Consider the following 19,503-nt stretch of genomic DNA (forward strand, 5'->3'; position numbering starts at 1 on the left):
CACGGCCAACGGGAGCTTCGGGGGAAGTACCTGGAGGAGCGGCCAGGCAACACACAGAGCCCTCTGACCCCACTCCCCCAGGTTCCGGCCGCTTCCCGGAGTGGCACCGGGTCAGGGCAGGCAGGGAGCTTGCCCTGCTCCCGGTGCGTGCCGGGCTGGAGCCCTCCCCCCCAAACCCCTCCTGCACCCCAACCCCCTGCCCCGAGCCCCCTGCCTCACCCTGCACACCTCCTGCACTCCCTGCTGCACCCTGCACCCTGAACTCCTGCCGCACCCCTCACCCCTCCTGCAGCCCACACCCCAACTCCCTGCCCTGAGCCCCCTGCCGCACTCTGCACACCTCCTGCACTTCAACTTCCTGCCCTGAGCCCCCGCCACACCCCGCACCCTTCCTGCACCCTCTGGGGGCAGGGAGGGGGTGGAGCTGGAGTGGGGATTTCGGGGAAGGGGTTGGAATGGGGGCAGGGAAGGGGTGGGAAGAGCCAGGGTAGGGGTGGGGCCTCATGGAAGGGGTGGAGGCCAGGGGCAGCAAGGGTGGGGTGTCAGTGATGCGGCCCTCAGGCCAATGTACTAGTCCTCATGTGGCCCTCGTGGTCATTTGAGTTTGAGACCCCTGCTCTAGATATTACTATGATACAAACAAATTCAATAACATCAATATGAATAAACTTTTCTTAAAAGAATTCTACTTTAATAGTAGGATTATACTATACCATGTATCTACTATAAAAAGAACCTATGATTTAAAAAAACAACAACAAAACCACACAATACTTAACTGTCCAGCTAAGGACTGAAAACGCCAGCTGGATTCCTTTGTACTCTACTATAGGCCTCCTACGATATTTTTAGCATTGGAGATATTACACTGTTGTAATGTAAAATTGGCACACTGCACGCTGCCTTACCATTCTGAAACAAACACCTAGAAAAAAATGAAAAGAAAAGAGATTAATTTGACAGAATTAATGCCACTGCTAACAACTTTACCTAATTTGTGTGTCTGTAAACTAAACTGAGTACTAGAGGTTTGTTCTAGTCATTTTCTATGCAACTTTAAAGAATGGTTATACCTATTTATCACACTTCTAAAAAACAGATAGAGACTTAGGAGTTAGGTTTATACATACATACATGTTTTGACCTTATTATTAGGGCCCTACCAAAATCACGGTCCATTTTAGTCAATTTCATGGTCATCAGATTTTAAAAATTGTAAATTTCATGATTTCAGCTATTTAAAGTTGAAATTTCACGGTGTTGTAATTGTAGAGGTCCTGACCCAAAAAGGAGTTGGGGGAGGGAGGGTGTCACAAGGTTATTGTAGAGGCGGGTTGAGGTACTGCTACCCTTACGTCCGCACTGCTGCTGGTGACGTGCTGCCTTCAAAGCTGGGCTGCTGGAGAGGAGCAGCTGCTGGCCGGGAGACCAGCGCTGAAGGCAGAGCCTCCACCAGCAGCAGCACAGAAGTAAGGATGGCCTGGTCTGGTATTGTCCCCCTTACTTCTGTGTTGCTTCTGCTGGCAGGGTGCCGCCTTCAGAGCTGGGCTCTCGGCCAACAGCCACCGCTCAACGGCCACCCAACTCTGAAGGCAGCACAGAAGAAAGGGTGGTAATACCATGATCCCCCTAAAATAACCTTGCAACCCCCCTGCGACTCCCTTTTGGGTCTGGACCCCCAATTTGAGAAACATTGGTCTCCCCCATGAAATCTGTAGAGTACAGAGTTAAAGCACACAAAAGACCAAATTTCACGGTGGGAGACCAGATTTCACAGTCTATGACGTGTTTTTCATGGCCATTAATTTGGTACAGCCCTACTTATTATGGTCTTCCTTAGGACAAATAATGACAGAGAAAATGTCTTACTTGTAATCCTGCTTCTCTGAATATATCAATTTGAAGGATTCTCTATCCCTAACGTTAACTTCTTAGCAATATAGCGGAAGAACACTCCTAGAGCTTCAGGTTTTAATCCTTGAGGACAACCGTAGGAACGGAGAAGATAAGCCAGGTCCCCTTGATTCTTTCATCATGTACTTAATTTTTCTGCAGGAAAATCTCATCTCAGGAGCCCCCCCCCTCTTTTTTTATTTTTTAAACACCTCATGTTGAACATCCAGAATTGGCATTTTCTTTCTGTGAACTTTGCCTACCATTGAAGAAACTGAGTGGAATGTTCAGAAGGCTCACAAGGACAAGTAGAGTGCAACCCATATCTCCTATCCCACTACTGCTGCCCTCAAGACTCACAAACTAGAAGAGTTCCATCATCTTCTGCTAAGGAGGTAAGATCTGTAGTCAAAATCCTGCATGGATTGTATCTTTAGAGAATGCAGAATGTCAACAGTCTCCAAGAATGAAATAAATGCTATATTATAAAAACATATTTCCAAGCTTTTAGCTACCCAACTGGTGGCCTACTCCCTCAACAAAATTAAGGTTGCTAAACTTATGTATGAGAACATATATAAGTAGAATATATATAACCTTTTATGCATTTATTTTTAGAAAACTACAGAACACTATCTGAACAGAGTCAGTTTATACCTTCATGGACAAAGTACTGAGTCCTTAGTTATCCAGGATAGATAAAAGTTATATCATGCATTAAACAAACAAACAAGAATTCTATTTTTATGTGCTTGCATTACAGCAGTGTTTAGTGGCCCCTACCAATATCAGCCCCCATTGAGCTAGACATTGTACAAACCAGTAGCAGTAACATGGATCTCTCTAATTCAGTTTATGATGTTTGTATTTTTATTCCTGTTTACAACTATATAATCCATAGACTTCCTTCACACCATCTACTCAAGCATGATCAAAAAGATATCAGGCGGTATCACTGGTATAGGTAGATACAATTCCATCAAAGTAAGTGGTGTTATATCCATTTTTACCATGGTAAATTTGATCCATCAGCTGCCAGGTAATATGGTTTGTGATTTTTATAAAAAATTTTAACGCAGAACTAAATAATGTTTTGCTGATCCTCTATTGCTGATTTATCTGTGGTGCATATTCTGACAATCTGAGCAAGTTGTCAGTACTTTCAGCTAACAATAATGTATTTTAAATAGAGTTACAATATAACAGAACCAAACAGGAGACCTGCACTTGCCAGATAACTTACAAAGATAGTCATGTTTGCAGTGTTGCTATAGCTATGTTTGTCCCAAGGTATTAGAGAGACAAGGTGGATGAGGTAATATCTTTTATTGGACCAACTGAACTGTGGTACTCTGAGTACCTTTCCCAGACCTGAAGAAGAGATCTGTGTAAGCTTGAAAGCTTATCTTGTTCACCAGCAGAAGTTGGTCCAGTAAAATATATTACCTCACCCACCTTCTCTGTCTAAAGATATTCATGTAATTTAAGCAATGCCCTCGTAGTTTGTCTTGTACTATTGCCAACATCCCCTCTCTAGTCAAACTGTCTTAGTTAAATTATGCAGAAAAAACAGTTACCTTTCGTAACTGTTGTTCTTCAAGATGTGTTGCTCATGTCCATTCCATAATAGGTATAGGCATGCCCACGTGCAGAGTTGTCGGAGACTTTTGCCTTCGCTGTATCTGTAGGGTTGGCTGTGGCACCCCCTTGAGTGCCATTCTCATGCATCGGTATATTAGGCGCCGCCGACTCTACGCCCTCTCAGTTCCTTCTTGCTTGCAATTCCGACAGAGGGGTAGGAGGGCGGATAATGGAATGGACATGAGCAACATCTCGAAGAACAACAGTTACGAAAGGTAACCGTTTTTTAATTCTTCAAGTGCTTGCTCATGTTGATTCCATTCTAGATGACTCAGAAGCAGTATCTACAGAGGTAGGCTCAGAGTTCACTGTTTCGCAGCTTGCAGTACTGCCCTACCAAAGCTAGCATCGTCCCGGGCCTGCTGGGTCAGTGCATAGTGGGACGTAAACATATGGATGGATGACCAGGTGGTCACCCTGCAGATGTCCTGGATAGGCACCTGGGCCAGAAAAGCTGCCAAAGAGGCCTGTGCCCTGGTTGAGTGGGTGGTGACAATCGCCGGGGGCAGCACCTTCACTTGATGATAGCAGAAGTGAATGCAGGCGGTGATCCAAGAGGCAATTCTTTGGGAGGATATAGGGTGCCCTTCATCCTGTCAGCCACTGCGATGAACAATTGCATAGACTTAGGGAATGGCTTGGTCCTGTCAATGTAGAAGACTAGAGCCCTTCTAACGTCCAAGGCATACAGCCTACTATCCTCCTCTGACTTATGCAACTTCTAAAAAAAGACTGGTAAGTAAATGTCCTGGCTTGAATGAAAGTGAGAGACCACCTTGGGCAGAAAGCCAGGTGTAATCTCAGCTGTACTTTGTCCTTGTAGAAAACTATATAACACGGTTCCAAGGTGAGCGCCTAAATTTCCGAGTCCTGACAGGCTGAAATCACCATGACCAGGAACGCAACCTTCCAGGACAAGAGAAGGAGAGAACAGGAAGCCAAAGGCTCAAAAGGGGGACCCGTGAGCCATGACAGCACCAGCTTCAAGTCCCACAGAGGAACAGGATCCTTGACATGTGGGTAGAGGTGCTAAAGGCCCTTGAGGAATGTCCTGGGCAAAGACCTGCCCTCAAGCAGCAGATGGAATGCTGAGATGGCTGACAGGTGACCTTGACCTTGATCAATGAAAGGTACAAACCCTGGAGCTTGAGATGCAGAAGGTATTCTAGAATGAATGCAACGAGGTCTGCTCGGGCTAGATGCCTCTCTCCGAGGTCCAACATGTGAACCACTTCCACTTGGCCAGGTAAGTTGCCCTGGTAGAGGGCTTTCTACTTCCCAACAGGATCTGCTGAACATCTGCCAAGAACTGCTGCTCCCGCTCGTTCAACCATGCAGCAGCCAAGCCATCAGGTGCAGCGCCATCAGATTTGGGTGCAGAAGACTGCTGTGGTTTTGGGATAGCAAGTCCGGCCTGAGAGGCAGCTGGAATGTAATCGCCACCGAAAGGTCCAGCAGCACGCTGTACCAGTGCTGGTGTGGCCAGAGGATCACTCTCGCTCTGTCCTGCCTGATCTTTGAGAGGACCCTGGGGAACAACAGCACTGGAGGAAAGGCGTACATCAGAGCCCCTGACCACAGGAGTAGAAAAGTATCTGACAGGGCCTCCCGCCCCATCCAAGCCTCTCATTGAGCAAAAGACATGGCATTTCCTGTTCTGCCTGGACGCAAACAGGTCCAACCAGGGAATTCCCCACTTGTGGAAGATGAAACTGACCACCTCTGGATGGAGGGCCGCTCGTGGTGAGACAAGAAGGTCCTGCTGAGGCGATCTGCCAAGGCGTTCTTGGCCCCTAAAAAGTGCACTGCAATGAGATGTATACTGTACTGCAGACAGAGGTCCCAGAGCCTGAGGGCTTGACAGAGGGCTGTCGACTTGGCTCTGCCTTGCTTGTTGATATAGAACACAGCTGCTGTGTTGTCTGTAAGTACCTGAACCACTTTTCCCTGCATATGAGGTAGGAAGGCTTGGCAAGCCAGGCAAACCGCCCTGAGTTCCCTGGCGTTGATATGCAAGGAGCAATCGCAACTGAACCAATCACCTTGCATACTGAAATCGCCGAGGTGGGCTCCCCGCCCCAGGTCCGTAGCATCGGAGACGAGGGTCATCAGTGCGGCCAGAGCCACAAAGGGGACTCCTTCCAATAGCAGCGTGGAATCTTGCCCCCAGGTGAGAGATAACAGTACACTGTCTGGAATTCTGACCACCCGATCCAGGTTGTGCTGGTTGGGGACATAAGCCATAAGCTTGTAGCAGCCTGAGGTGGAGCCGTGCGTGCCGGACCACGTATGTGCAGGCTGCCATGTGTCCCAACAGTTTCAAGCATGTGTGGGTTGTGATGAACGGTGGGCTTGTATACACAAGATGAGATCCACCTTGGCTTGGAACCAAGTCTCGGGGAGGAAGGCCCTGGCCTGAATGGAGTTGAGAACCACTTCAATAAATTCTATGCATTGCACTGGGGTTTTAGACTTTTTGCTCGTTTATTATCAGCCCCAGGTCGCGACAGGTGGAACAGAACAGCTCGAGATGCCTCCACACCTAGTCTCGGGACCGGCCCCTTATTAGACAGTTGTCGAGGTATGGATAAATTTGGACTCCCTGATGTTGCAGGTAAGCAGCCACCGGCACTATGCACTTTGAGAACACCCTTGGGGCTGACCAGAGACCAAAGGACATCACCATGAATTGGAAATGGCACTGTCCCAGCATGAAATGGAGGAAGCACCAGTGCCCCCAGAAAAATGGAAATATGGAAGTAAGCATCCTTTAAATCGAGGGTGGCGTACCAGTCTCCCGGATCCAGGGAGGGGATGATAGAGGCCAGGGAGAACATGTGAAACTTCAACTTCTTGAGAGACTTGTTGAGGCAGGTCCAGAATGGGTCTGAGGCCCCCTTTTGCCTTCAGAATTAGGAAGGGGGACCAAGGGACCTCCTCCACTGCCCCCAGACAGAGGAGGCTGTCGACCTCCTGAACGAGGAGCTGCTTGTGAGAAGGGTCCCTGAAGAGTGATGGGGAAGAGGGGTGGGAGGGATGGTTGGTAATAAACTGCAGGGTATAGCCCGACAAAACTGTATTGAGCACCCAACGGTCCAAGGTGATACAGGACCAGGCCGACCAGAAAGGGCGGCGGCAGTTGAGGAAGGGGAGGGATGGATCCATCAGATTGGCTCAGGAGCACCCTCAAAACTACTGTTTTTAGCCTCCCTGGCCTCAGGGATGGTCAGGTTGTGCAGCCAAGCAGGAAGCTGACAAGTATCGCTTCTTATGCCCCTTGTCTTTATCCTTTCTCCTGTAGGAGCCTGCTCTTGGAGTTCCTCAGGACCTGGACTGCTGATGGAGAGGAGGCAGAGGACAGAAAGGCTTCCTAGACTGTTGCGGGGTACGAAGGCCCAGGGAATGGAGGGGCTCGGGAGTCTTCAAGGCCATGGAGCCTTGAGTCTGTGAGCTTGGAGAAGACCCCGGTACCCTCGAAAGGGAGGTCTTGGATCATGGCCTGCATCTCTTGGGACAGCCCAGGAGACTGCTGCATCTCGTGGCCACTGCAAATGTGACCACCCTGGCTGTCGAGTCCGTAGTGTCCCAGGCCATTTGCAGGACCTCCCCTCCCCCGGCGACCAACGTGCCTTTGTCCACCAACGCAGCAAACTCCTGGGCATGATCTTGTGGGAGGGCCTCTTTGAATTTATTCAGGAAGTCCCACAGATTGAAATTATAGCGTCCCAGCAGGGCCTGGTGATTAGAGACCCTGAATTGTAGGCGAGCCATCGAATAAACTTTTCTGCCAAACAAATCAAGTCTTTTGGCCTCTTTGTTCTTCGGTGTGCGGCTAACTTGACCCTGTTTGTGCCTTTCGTTCACTGCAGACACAACAAGTGATGCTGCAAGGGATGTGTATAGAGACATTCAAATCCCCTTGCAAGACATAGTATTTCTTTTCCACCTTATTAGAGGTCGCAGAATAGAAGAGGGGGTTTGCCACAGTGACTTGGCAATTTTAAGGACCCCCCAGTTGGAGGGGCAATGCGATCCGAGCAGGAGTGGTGGCCAAAATGACATTGAAGAGGTCGTCGGCTTCCTCCTTGACCTCCTTGACCTGGAGCTTTAAGTTTTCAGCCATCCGTTAAGGAGGGCCTAATGCTCCTTAAAGTCATCCGGGGGACCACTGGAGTGGGAAGGCCCAGCCATCGCCTCATCAGGGGATGATGATGAGGACTGTCCTGCTTGAGGAAGAGCATGTTCCCCCTCCTTGTCCGGGGAAGGCTCCTTTGGTGCTGGGGTCTGGTGCGCTGGTGCCGCATCTGGCTCGGTACCGTGTTCTGACTGTAGCGCCAGCGGTGCCATGGCTGGCTTATCCGAGGCAGCCAGGGAGGGCTGGGAATACGTGACCGGCATAACTGGCACTCCCCATGGGTTCCAGTATGGCCACTGGGTAGGCCACTGCCCCTGCTGCAATGGCATTGTGGTCGGTGCTGCAATGGTCTCCCACGTCAAGAAAAATTCCCTTATTGGGGTAAAGGCTAAATTCTTGGCCCGACCCACACCACTGTCCCTCCAGCGATCACGGTGGAGCCGTCGAGGCCTAGGTTTGCCTGCTGACTTCGGACAGTGATCTACGAGGCGAAGGCAAGTCGTGACATCTGCTGGAGGAGCAGTACCAGGGCAACTGGGACCAGCGCTATGATTCTGAGAGGCCATTCCAGGACGGTGACCCACGTCTAGGAGACTGCCTGGGGGAGGGTGACCGGGGCCTAGGCAACCTGTGGCCGGAAGTTCACCCGTACCTGCGGTACGGGAAACAGCATTGCGGCTCCGGCATCCTGCGCCTAGTAGGCGGGGAGCGCATTAGGGACCTGGGTCGTCTAGCTGGAGAGCCACGTTATGGTGCTAGTGTCCGAGGTCGCAGAGATGGGAATGTGTACCTGAGGTCTGGTGATCAGGGGTGCTCCGCCCTCCTGTGAGGCTGCACTCCCATAGGCTTCCCCTTCGGTGCTGGGGTCATAGCCAAGACAATCACCTGGTGTGGCATCTGCTAAGCCGGCTGGCTTTGCTCTTTGGCCACCGGGACTGCTTCGGGCCCTGATGGCCTTGGAAGAGGCCAGCAACCTTTGCTGCTTCCCGGGGTCAGGGGTGGATCCCTGACCAGGCTGGGGGGTCTGAATTCAGCAGTACCCCCGTGAAACCCCACAGTGGGCGTATGGCCTAACAAAGGTCCTTTGCCCACAGCCCCCTTGTCCTTCGGTGCCGAGGGGCTCGTCTTCTTCTGGGGGTTCTTCGGCACCAGCAAGGGGGAATAGTGCCAGGTGGAGCCTGGTGCCGGCAGTGTGCTTCACACTGAAGCCTCACTCCTTTTCTGTACGAGGACGGAAGCTCTTACAAATGCGACACTTGCCCTTTCTATCGGCTTCCCCCAAACACTTCAGGCAGCTGTTGTGGGAGGGTCACTGATGGACACTGGCCTGCTGCATGACGCACACAGTTTGGAGCCAGGAGAGTGGGGCATGCCCCGCTTGGGGACAAAGTCCCAGCCGGGACACTAAGTACTCTAACTTAACACTACAAAGACTAACTACTATTAACTATGTACAGATTAGGTAGAACAAAGGACTAGAAGAACCACTAACACTCTTGCTGAAGGCAAGACGAGGCACTCCAACCAACTGCCACGGGTAGTAATAAGGAACTAAGAGGGTGTAGGGTCAGTGGCGCCTAATATACCAACGCATGAATGTGGCACTCAAGGGGGCACCACAGCCAACCCTACAGATAACGCTATACAAAAGTTTCCAACAACTGTGCAAATGGGCACACACACACCTGGAATGGAATCGACATGAGCACACACTTGAAGAAGAACTGAAACTTCCATTCTAGGTTTATCTGCTTCAAGATATCAACCTGGGGATTGGTCCTGCTTTGAGCAGGGGGTTGGACTAGATGACCTCTTGAGGTTCCTTCCAACCCTGATATTCTATGATTCTATGAACCTCTTATTTAACTTTCACACACACTGAATGAAAATAAAAATAATTTAGACTACACTTGACCATATAGTATTTTAAGTACATTTTGTACTTATTTCCATACTTCATTTATTACTTCCTTATTTCTTACAATAAGCTAGGTCTGCCCCACAGAACTATATCATGGGCTTCCTGAAATCACTTCAAAGCAGTGCGCTTCTAATTATCAATTTTTAACATCTTTAAACTTTTCTGTTTATTATGCCGGTTCACCTAATTACTAATGCTGTGGACCTCTTTTAGGATAAAGCCTTTCCCTCCCCGAACAACTTTACTCCATTGGTGGAGCTACAATTTGCAAAAGGTGCTTCGATCAATAGGATGCTTTCAAGGTGCATCACTGCTCATGAAATTTCATTGCCTCCTAGTTCATCGAAAAGGGGCACTATTGCACATCTCTGGGAAAGCTTCTGTTCTTCATAGACAATCCAGCCTCCTCATTCGGCAGCGTATGGCTGTGAAACTCGAGCACTCAAATTTCAAACTCGGAGAGAGTTTGAAGCTTTTATACAATCACAGAACTGGAAGGGAGCTTGAGAGGTCACCTAGTCCAGTCCCCTGCACTCACGGCAGGACTAAGTATTATCTAGACCAATCCTGACAGGTGTTTGTCTAACCTGTTCTTAAAAATCTCCAATGATGGAGATTCCCTAGGCAATTTATTCCAGTGCTTAACCACTCTGACAACTAGGAAGTTTTTCCTAATGTCCAACCTAAACCTCCCTTGATGCAATTTAAGCCCATTGTTTCTTCTCCTATCCTCAGAGGTTAAGAAAAAAAAAATTTCTTCCTCCTCCTTGTAACAACCTTTTACATACTTGAAAACTATGATCATGTCCCCTCTCAGTCTTCTCTTCTCCACACTAAACAAACCCATTTTTTTCAATTTTCCCTCAAAGGTCATGTTTTCTAGACCTTTAATTGTTTTTGTTGCTCTTCTCTGGCCTTTCTCCAATATGTCCACATCTTTCCTGAAATGTGGTGCCCAGAACTAGACACAATACTCCAGCTGAGACCTAATCAGTGTGGAGTAGAGCGGAAGAATTACTTCTCATGTCTTGCTTACAACACTCCTGCTAATACATCCAGGGCTATCCCTAGCAATTCCGCGGCCCTACTCAGCCATCCATGGGGTTGGGGCAGGCCTCCATGGGGGAGGAGCGGGGGGGCTGGCCCCAGGCCTCTGTGGGTGGGGAGGCGGGCCCCAGGCCTCCGCAGGGGGAGCAGGGTTGGCTTGGGGGGCAGGGGGGAACCACCCCCCAGCACTCACCGGTGGCACGGCTGGGGCCGGGTCGCTGCACTCCCACTGCAGGTGAGTGCAGGCCCAGCCCGGCTGCAGAGCTCAGGGGAGTGGGGGCTGGGCTGGGTCGGGGAAGGCATGGGGCGGAGCAGGGCAGCGGCCCTGGGGAAGAGCCGCAGCAGGAGCAGCATGCAGCTGTGCAGGGCATCAGGAAATTTGGTGCCCCAAATTTCCTGGTGCCCTATGCAGCTGCATACTTTGCGTATGGGTAAGGACGGCCCTGAATACATCCCAGAATGATGTTTGCTTTTTTTGCAACAGTGTTATACTCCTGACTCATATTTAGCTTGGGATCCACTACCACCCCCCAGATCCCTTTCCACCGTACTCCTTCCCAGAGTCACCTCCCATTTATGCAACCCTCTGGAAAAATTATATGGATGGGAGGGGCAAGATTACTGCCTAGACGCACCAAGCGATAATGCACGTTTAACGAGCACAAACAGGACCTTTACAAGCCCTTTGTTTTACACATTGACCTCAGTCAGACCTCAGACGCGTGCTGAACTTTAACACGTTTGCCCAGCTGAGGCCACTCCTGCCCGTCACTAGGAAAAGACTAGGGGCCGAACCCCCCGCTCCCTCTCGCTCTCATGGGGGAGGGCGGGAAGAGCGGGGCCCCCTACCCAGCCCCCGCTCGCCGGGCTCCCTGCTGCAGGGCCCGAGGCCCCAGCCAACCAAGTGCATTGGCGCAGTGACCGGCCCGGGAGCTTCGCGCATGCGCACCCAGCCGCAGCGTGCACTCCGCCCGCCCCCCGCACTTACCCTGCACCCGGCCAAACACTTCATAGTCCACCGACTTGAGGGCGCCGGAGGCCTTGGCGAGGGCGGACATGGCAGGGTGCAGGCGAGGAAGCCGGCCTGCTCCGACCCGCTGCGGGAGTGCCCGGGACCGACGGAGCCGGGGCGCGCCGCCCTCACCTCCTGGGCTCGGCTGGCGGGGCCCGGACGGCAGCGCGCGCGGCTCAAGCTTCTTGGAAAAGCGGCCGCGTGCCAGGCTGAGTCTGTGCCGGGCCCGAAGCTCCCTGCCCAGGCCCGGTGGGGGGAGCTGGGAGAACGCGCCCCGCCCCAGCGCTGGGGCATAGCCCGCGCGGAGAGACCCCCCCGGGGAGGGCGGCTGTTCAGCGCCTGACCGGGGTGGGGGAGGCCCCTAACTCCTGAGACACCCCTCGTCCGTCCGCCCCCGCCCCCGCCGGCAGGGGAAGAGATCTCCAAATATTGAGCCCTCCCCCAAACCAGCCTGGGGGACTCTCCCCCAACCGTTGACCCCAGAGACAACCCCCTAAGGAGCGGGAGAGCCCCCCCCCCCCCGACATCCAGGAGAGGGAGAGACCCACTGGCCCTCCCAGGAAGTCCTCTCCCCCAACACGACTTCGTGTTCACCCTGAAGAACTCTCTCCCCCGCCTGGAAAAAGTGAGGAGTGTCAGGGCAGGCCGTGTGCGGAGATTTGGGATGGGGCAGTGATCTCAAACTCAAATCACCACGAAGGCCACATCAGGACTAGTACGTTGGCCCGAGGGCTGCATCACTGACACCTCTCTATGTAAAGACACAAAAGCCCCTACCCCGCTGTCCCCGCTCCCACTCCCCACTCCACCCTGAGAGGGTGCATGGGGGGTGCATGGGGAGCTTGGCGGGCCACAGCAAATAACTGTGTGAGACCCCTGGGATAGGGCATGTATGGGGGAGTCTCCCCCTTCCCTGGCCTGTCCAGGAAGCAAGGGGGCTTGGGGCAAAGACCCTTTCAACTTCTCCAGTGAATAAGGAGACTCGGGGCAGGCTCTTCAATTGTTTTTCATTGGGTGGACCACACCTTTATAGAGTCCCATGTCCTTTTCCATTTGTGATCAGGTAACATATCTGTGTCAATTGCTAACATTGAAAATAACTTTAGGAAAGTATTTAAGGTACAGCAGAACCTTAGGGAAAGTTATGAACACCAGAGTTACAACTGACCAGTAGGGCTGTCAAGCAATTAGAAGTCATGATTAAAAAAGTTAATTGCGATTAATCGCACTGTTGAACAACAATAGAATCCATTTATTTTAAATATTTTGGATGTTAACTACATTTTCAAATATATTACTTTCAATTGCAACACAGAATACAAAGTGTAAAGTGCTCACTTTATATTTATTTTTTATTACAAATATTTGCACTGTAAAAAACAAAAAAAAATTAAATTTTTCAATTCACCTCATTCAAGTACTGTAGTGCAATCTCTTTATAATGAAAGTTGAACTTACAAATACGGAATTATGTACCAAAAAAATTGCATTAAAAATAAAACAATGTAAAACTTTAGAACCTACAAGTCCCCTCAGTCCTACTTCTTGGTCAGCCAATCACTCAGACAAACAAGGTTGGTTACAATTTACAGGAGATAATGCTGCCTGCTTCTTGATTACAATGTCACCTAAAAATGAGAAGAGGCATTCATGGCACTGTTGTAGCTGGCGTTGCAAGATATTTACATGCCAGATGCTCTAAAGATTCATATGTCCCTTCATGCTTCAACAACTATTCCAGGGGACATGCTTCTATGCTGATGATGGGCTCTGCTTGATAACAATCCAAAGCAGTGGGGACTGATGCATATTCATTTTCATCATCTGAGTCAGATACCACCAGTAGAAGGTTGATTTTCTTTTTTGGTGGTTTGGGTTCTGTAGTTTCCACATCAGAGTGTTGCTCTTTTAAGACTTTTAAAAGCATGCTCCACACCTCGTCCCTCTCAGATTTTGGACGGCACTTCAGATTCTTAAACCTTGGGTCAAGTGCTGTAGTATTTTTAGAAATCTTACATTAGTACCTTCTTTGCATTTTGTCAAATCTGCCGTGAAAGTGTTCTTAAAATGAACATGTGCAGGGTCATCATCCAAGGCTGTTATAACATGAAATATATGCAGAATGCAGGTGTAACAGAGCAGGAGACATACCTTTCGCTCCTCTCCCCTCCCCCGCCCCACAAAGAATACAGTCACAAATGGTAATTGACACATTGTTATTTTAAGGGGCATCATCAGCATGGAAACATGTCCTCTGGAATGGTAGCCAAAGCATGGAAGGGGCATATGGGTGTTTAGCATATCTGGCATGTAAATACCTTGCAACGCTGGCTACAAAAGTGCCATGCAAACACCTCTTCTCACTTTTAGGTGACATTGTAAATAAGAAGCAGACAGCAGTTATCTCCAGTCAATGTAAACAAACTTGTTTGTCTTAGTGATTGGCAGAATAAGAAGCAGGACTGAGTGGACTTGTAGGCTCTAAAGTTTTACACTGTTTTGTTTTTGAGTGTAGTTATGTAACCAAAAAAAAAAAATCTGCATTTGTAAGTTACACTTTCACAATAAAGAGATTGCAATTCAGTACTTGTATGAGGTGAATTGAAAAATACTATTTCTTTTGTTTATCATTTTTACAGTGCATATATTTGTAATCAAAAATAATAATATAAAGTGAGCTCTTTGCACTTTGTATTCTGTGTTGTAATTGAAATCAATATTTAAAATGTAGAAAAACATCCAAAAATATTTAATACATTTAAATTGGTATTCTATTGTTATAAGTGCGATTAATCGCGATAAATTTTTTTGAGTTAATCGTGTGAGTTAACTACGATTAATTGACAGCCCTACTGACCAGTCAACTACACACCTCATTTGGAATGGGAAGTATGCAATCAGGCAGCAGCAGAGACCAAAAAAAGAAAGAGGCAAATACAGTACAGTACTGTGTTAAATGTACACAACTAAAAAAAGTTTTTAAAAAATTTGACAAGGTAAGGAAACTTTCTGTGCTTGTTTAATTTAAATTAAGATGGTTAAAAGCAGCATTTTTCTTCTGCATAGTAAAGTTTAAAAGCTGTATTAAGTCAATGTTCAGTTGTAAACTTTTGAAAGAACAACCATAACATTTTTTTCAGAATTAGGAACATTTCAGAGTTACGAACAACCTCCATTCTCAAGGTGTTCGTAACTCTGACATTCTACTGTATTTATATCTATCTGAAATGCAGTTTGTATGCAGTGTTGACGTAGTTGTGTCGGTCCCAGGATATTAGAGAGACAAGGTGGGTGAGATAATATCTTTTATTGGACCAACTTCTGCCAGTGAGTGAGACAAACTTTTGAGCTTACACAGAAAGCTTGTCTCATTCACCAACAGAAGTTAGTACAATAACAGATGTTACCTCACCCACCTTGTCTCTTTAATGCAATTTAGCAGGTAGAAACAAGAACTAGCACCTTATGAATAGCCATCTCTCTACAGAATCCCAGAGATCCACAGGCCACAGTATTGTTGCATCTCTACGAAGCAGTAGTAGACGTCAGGGCCTTGTGGGAGAAGAAATCAGTGATGTGCTGTCTAGGCATATTCTTAGTACAGCTTGCTTATTTTAAACTATATACAGCAGCCCTTGAACAGAGTTAGTCACAAACTGCTTGCATACACTCCCCTCTTCATGGAGCTCAGTTCAAACACAACCGGCTGGTTTCTCTACCTCAAGAAGTGACTCTGGTTAGAGCAGTGGTGGGCAACCTGCAGCTCACAGACCGCATGTGGCCCATCAGGGTAATCTGATTGCGGGCCGCAAGACATTTTGCTGACATTGACCGTCTGCAGGCACGTCCCTCTGCAGCTCCCAGTGGCTGCAGTTCGCTATTCCCAGCCTATGGGAGCTGCAGGAAGTGGTAGGCCGCAGGGATGTGCTGGCTACCACTTCCCACAGCTCCCATTGGCTGGGAACAGTGAACCGCAGCCACTGGGAGCTGCGGCGGGCCATGCCTGCAGACGGTCAACAGCAGCAAAATGTCTTGCGGCCCACAATCAGATTATCTTGATGGGCTGCCTGTGGGCCGCAAGTTGCACACCAGTGAGTTAGAGAGATTAAAGCAGAGAGCAAATTCCCTTGCTATTTGCCATAGCTTCCTCAAAAAGAAAAATCACAAAACGAATAACAATACAAGAACTTCTTTAAAGACTGTATGCTGATTGCATGATAACAAATATATTCTTAAGACTGCATATAATAGTACCAGATGGTGAATCCCACCTTAATAGAATGAGGTTTGATTACTTTCTGCCAATCATGCTAATTTAGATACCCAGGCAATCAATTTGCCTACGTTTTTATTTGTGCCTTATATACCATTGTGTTATAGTAAAATTTATTGTTTTCCCTGACTGTGCAACAATTTTTGTAATGTAACATGATTGTGAATGAGACTCAGTGTTCAATATGTGAATAACTATACATCCTATAGGTCAGATTCTCCTATGTTCCAATCATTTAGTATCACTCTGGTAGCAGGAAGTGTTTGGAAAGCAGCCAAATCTGGTCCTCTGAGAATTCCATTAGTGTTGGAGAGTTATCAGCTGATGGAGAGCTGGTGTAGCTGTTCCTAAACCACCAGAATTACCACAAATCCAGCCCTAGTCAAGGGGTTTGTTGGGAAGAGTCAGAGTGGCTACTTAAACTTCTTGGAGAATAAAACACATTTAAAGAGTTGTATTTCATATTTGAAACCTATCCATTTACAAATTTCAAATCTCTTGCTAATGCAAAGGTAGCACCATTTTGTTTTGAGAACCAAAGATTCTGCAGTCATGTAAAAGGAGAACCTGATATAGCACAGGTTTCAGAGTAGCAGCCATGTTAGTCTGTATCCGCAAAAAGAAAAGGAGGACTTGTGGCACCTTAGAGACTAACAAATTTATTTGAGCATAAACTTTTGTGAGCTATAGCTCACTTCATCGGATGCATTCAGTGGAAAATACAGTGGGGAGATTTATGTACACAGAGAACATGAAACAATGGGTGTTACCATACACACTGTAACGAGAGTGATCAGATAAGGTGAGCTATTACCAGCAGGAGAGCGGGAGTTGGGGGGGAAGAAAAACCTTTTGTAGTGATAATCAAGGTGGGCCATTTCCAGCAGTTGACAAGAACGTCTGAGGAACAGCGAGGCGGGAGGGGGGGCGGGAATAAACATGGGGAAATAGTTTTACTTTGTGTAATGACCCATCCACTCCCAGTCTTTATTTAAGCCTAAATTAATTGTATCCAGTTTGCAAATTAATTCCAATTCAGCAGTCTCTCGTTGGAGTCTGTTTTTGAAGTTTTTTTGTTGAAGAATTGCCACTTTTAGGTCTATAATCGAGTGACCAAAGAGATTGAAGTGTTCTCCGACTGGTTTTTGAATGTTATAATTCTTGACATCTGATTTGTGTTTATTCTTTTACGTAGAGACGACTGTCCAGTTTGGCCAATGTACATGGGAGAGGGGCATTGCTGGCACATGATGGCATATATCACATTGGTAGATGTGCAGGTGAACGAGCCTCTGATAGTGTGGCTGATGTGATTAGGCCCTATGATGGTGTCCCCTGAATAGATATGTGGACACAGTTGGCAATGGGCTTTGTTCGAAAATCTGTTATTTGCTGCCATCTACCAGCAATTGAGTGCAAGACAGGATAGAGATAGTTTTAGTTTTACTGTATGAATATATTAAATAGAAGCTGAAGTGCTGTGTCCCAGGCTTTGGTACCAAATCACCTCCTGACAAAAGTTAGACCTCAGAGGCCAAGGACCCTGGTACTAGCTGTGACAGTCTTGTTCTTTTCAGGGATGGATCTTGATGCCAGTGTAGAGTTTTCTTGGTAACCTGACTCAGTAAGGCCGCCTTCTCCTCCTCTTTTAACTAGTTCTTCCCCTGAACCAGCATCTATTCCATTCATGCATTGTCTCTAAGATCCTCCTGATTCATGGAGACTTTGTGGACTACTGTCCTCCTACCTACTGCTATCACTTTGGCTTCCCCACTGCTATCGTCTCTATCAGAGAATGTGTGTGATCTGGTTGATTAGCTGGAAACACGTGTTCCATTCTCATCTTCTCCAGATTCAAAATCTTTTAGGCTGATGGCTTTGCTTCTGATTTGCTGGGAACACCAGAGCAAGCATTATGTTGAAGTCAAAGATCCTATTAGAAAGCAGAAAGCCTTCAACCAGATAAATGTTCAATGAAGTGGGAGGTATTTTCCAGGTGGGAAGCTCGAAAGGGAGTAGACGGTCATTCTTCGATTTTATCTAGAATTATCTCCTACACTTTGGTCAAAATGTCTTTGACCTCTATTAAGATCCATTGGCCTTATCAGCTTTCCACCATACGATGCATGGATTGACACTCTTCACTTAGTCTACTGTGGGAAGTTTACGAAAGGTGTGTTCCATGTGTTTCCTCTGGTGCCTGAACGTCTCCATCATGAGCTGTTAATCTTGTTCTCACAAAAATTTACAGCACCTCTCTTCAAACCATTGTCAGGTCATTCTCTGAACCATCTGTCTTATGAAGACAGCATTCCTTATAGCAGTAACTTTAGGCAATTTGGAGGGTGTTTTGAAATGACTGCATGCTCTTATTTTTTTTTTTTTAAAGCAATGTGTTCCTGGTTTTTTACTGTTTCAGCAAGCAAGAGCTGAAGAACAGCTGCCAGGATATCAGTCTCCTGGTACACCACCTATGTGTCTGATTTATGGAGAATTTAAAGGAGCCCAAGACTAACTTCAGTTTGAGAGAGAAGATTACCCTATACTAATTTTACAGCTCTGAAGTATCTCAGCATAAATGAAATTTACAAGTCACTTGGTCATGCCCACTTATTCAGGCCATGCCCCTTTTGGTGCAAGACAAGGACAATTGTGCTCCTCCTGTGGTAACTGTTTTGAGCTACCTTTACATTAGGGCCTTACTACAGTAAGGGCATGTCTACACTTACTGGGGATTGACGCTACGGCGATCAATCCACCGGGGGTAAATTTAGTGGGTCTAGTGAAGACCTGCTAAATCAGTGGTTCTCAAACTTTTGTACTGGTGACCCCTTTCACATAGAAAGCCTCTGAGTGCGACCCCCCCTCATAAATATACAAAAACGTGTTTTTTTAATTTAATACCATTATAAATGCTGAAGGCAAAGCAGGGTTTGGGGTGGAGGCTGACAGCTCGTGACCATGGGCCATTATCTTGGAAAACTCGTAGCGACAGGGAGAGGTCCCGGACGATTGGGAAAAGGCTAATATAGTGCCCATATTTAAAAAAGGGAAGAAAGAGAACCCGGGGATCTACAGCCTCACTTTAGTCCCCGGCAAAACCATGGAGCAGGTCCTTGAGGAATCCATTTTGAAGCACTTGGAGGAGAGGAAGATGATCAGGAACATTCAACATGGATTCACCAAGGGCAAGTCATACCTGACCAACTTGATTGCTTTCTATGATGAGATAACAGGCTTTGTGGATATGGGGAAAACGGTGGATGTGATATATCTTGACTTTAGCAAAGCTTTTGTTACGGTCTCCCACAGTATTGCCAGCAAATTAAAGAAGTATGGATTGGATGAGTGGACTATAAGGTGGATAGAAAGCTGTCTAGATTGTTGAGCTCAACGGGTAGTGAACAACGGCTCGATGTCTAGTTGGCAGCCGGTATCAAGTGGAGTGCCCCAGAGGTCGGTCCTGGGGCCGGTTTTGTTCAATATCTTCATTAATGATCTGGATGATGGGATGAATTGCACCCTCAGCAAGTTCACAGATAACACTAAGCTGGGGGAAGAGGTAGATACGCTGGAGGGTA

General features: G+C 47.7%; 1 protein-coding gene across 5 annotated transcripts in view; it reads right to left on the bottom strand.

Annotated features, from left to right (window-relative positions):
- Positions 1 to 19,503, bottom strand: part of ACYP2 (acylphosphatase 2) — a 181,266-nt gene that overhangs the window by 123,048 nt on the left and 38,715 nt on the right. The window contains exons 1-2 of one of the 5 annotated variants that reach the window (XM_048842876.2): positions 11,661 to 12,039; positions 909 to 925 (exon numbers count right to left, since the gene is read on the bottom strand). In XM_048842876.2, coding sequence (XP_048698833.1) covers positions 909 to 925; positions 11,661 to 11,943 — 300 coding nt within the window. In that variant the 5' untranslated portion in view covers positions 11,944 to 12,039. Of the gene's footprint in view, positions 1 to 908; positions 926 to 11,625; positions 12,083 to 19,503 lie in introns of those variants that run through there. The other 4 variants (XM_048842882.1, XM_048842880.2, XM_048842877.2 and 1 more) reach the window with 4 other exon arrangements.

This window comes from Caretta caretta, chromosome 3 (genome assembly GCF_965140235.1).
Source record: "Caretta caretta isolate rCarCar2 chromosome 3, rCarCar1.hap1, whole genome shotgun sequence".
Lineage (NCBI taxonomy): Eukaryota > Metazoa > Chordata > Testudines > Cheloniidae > Caretta > Caretta caretta.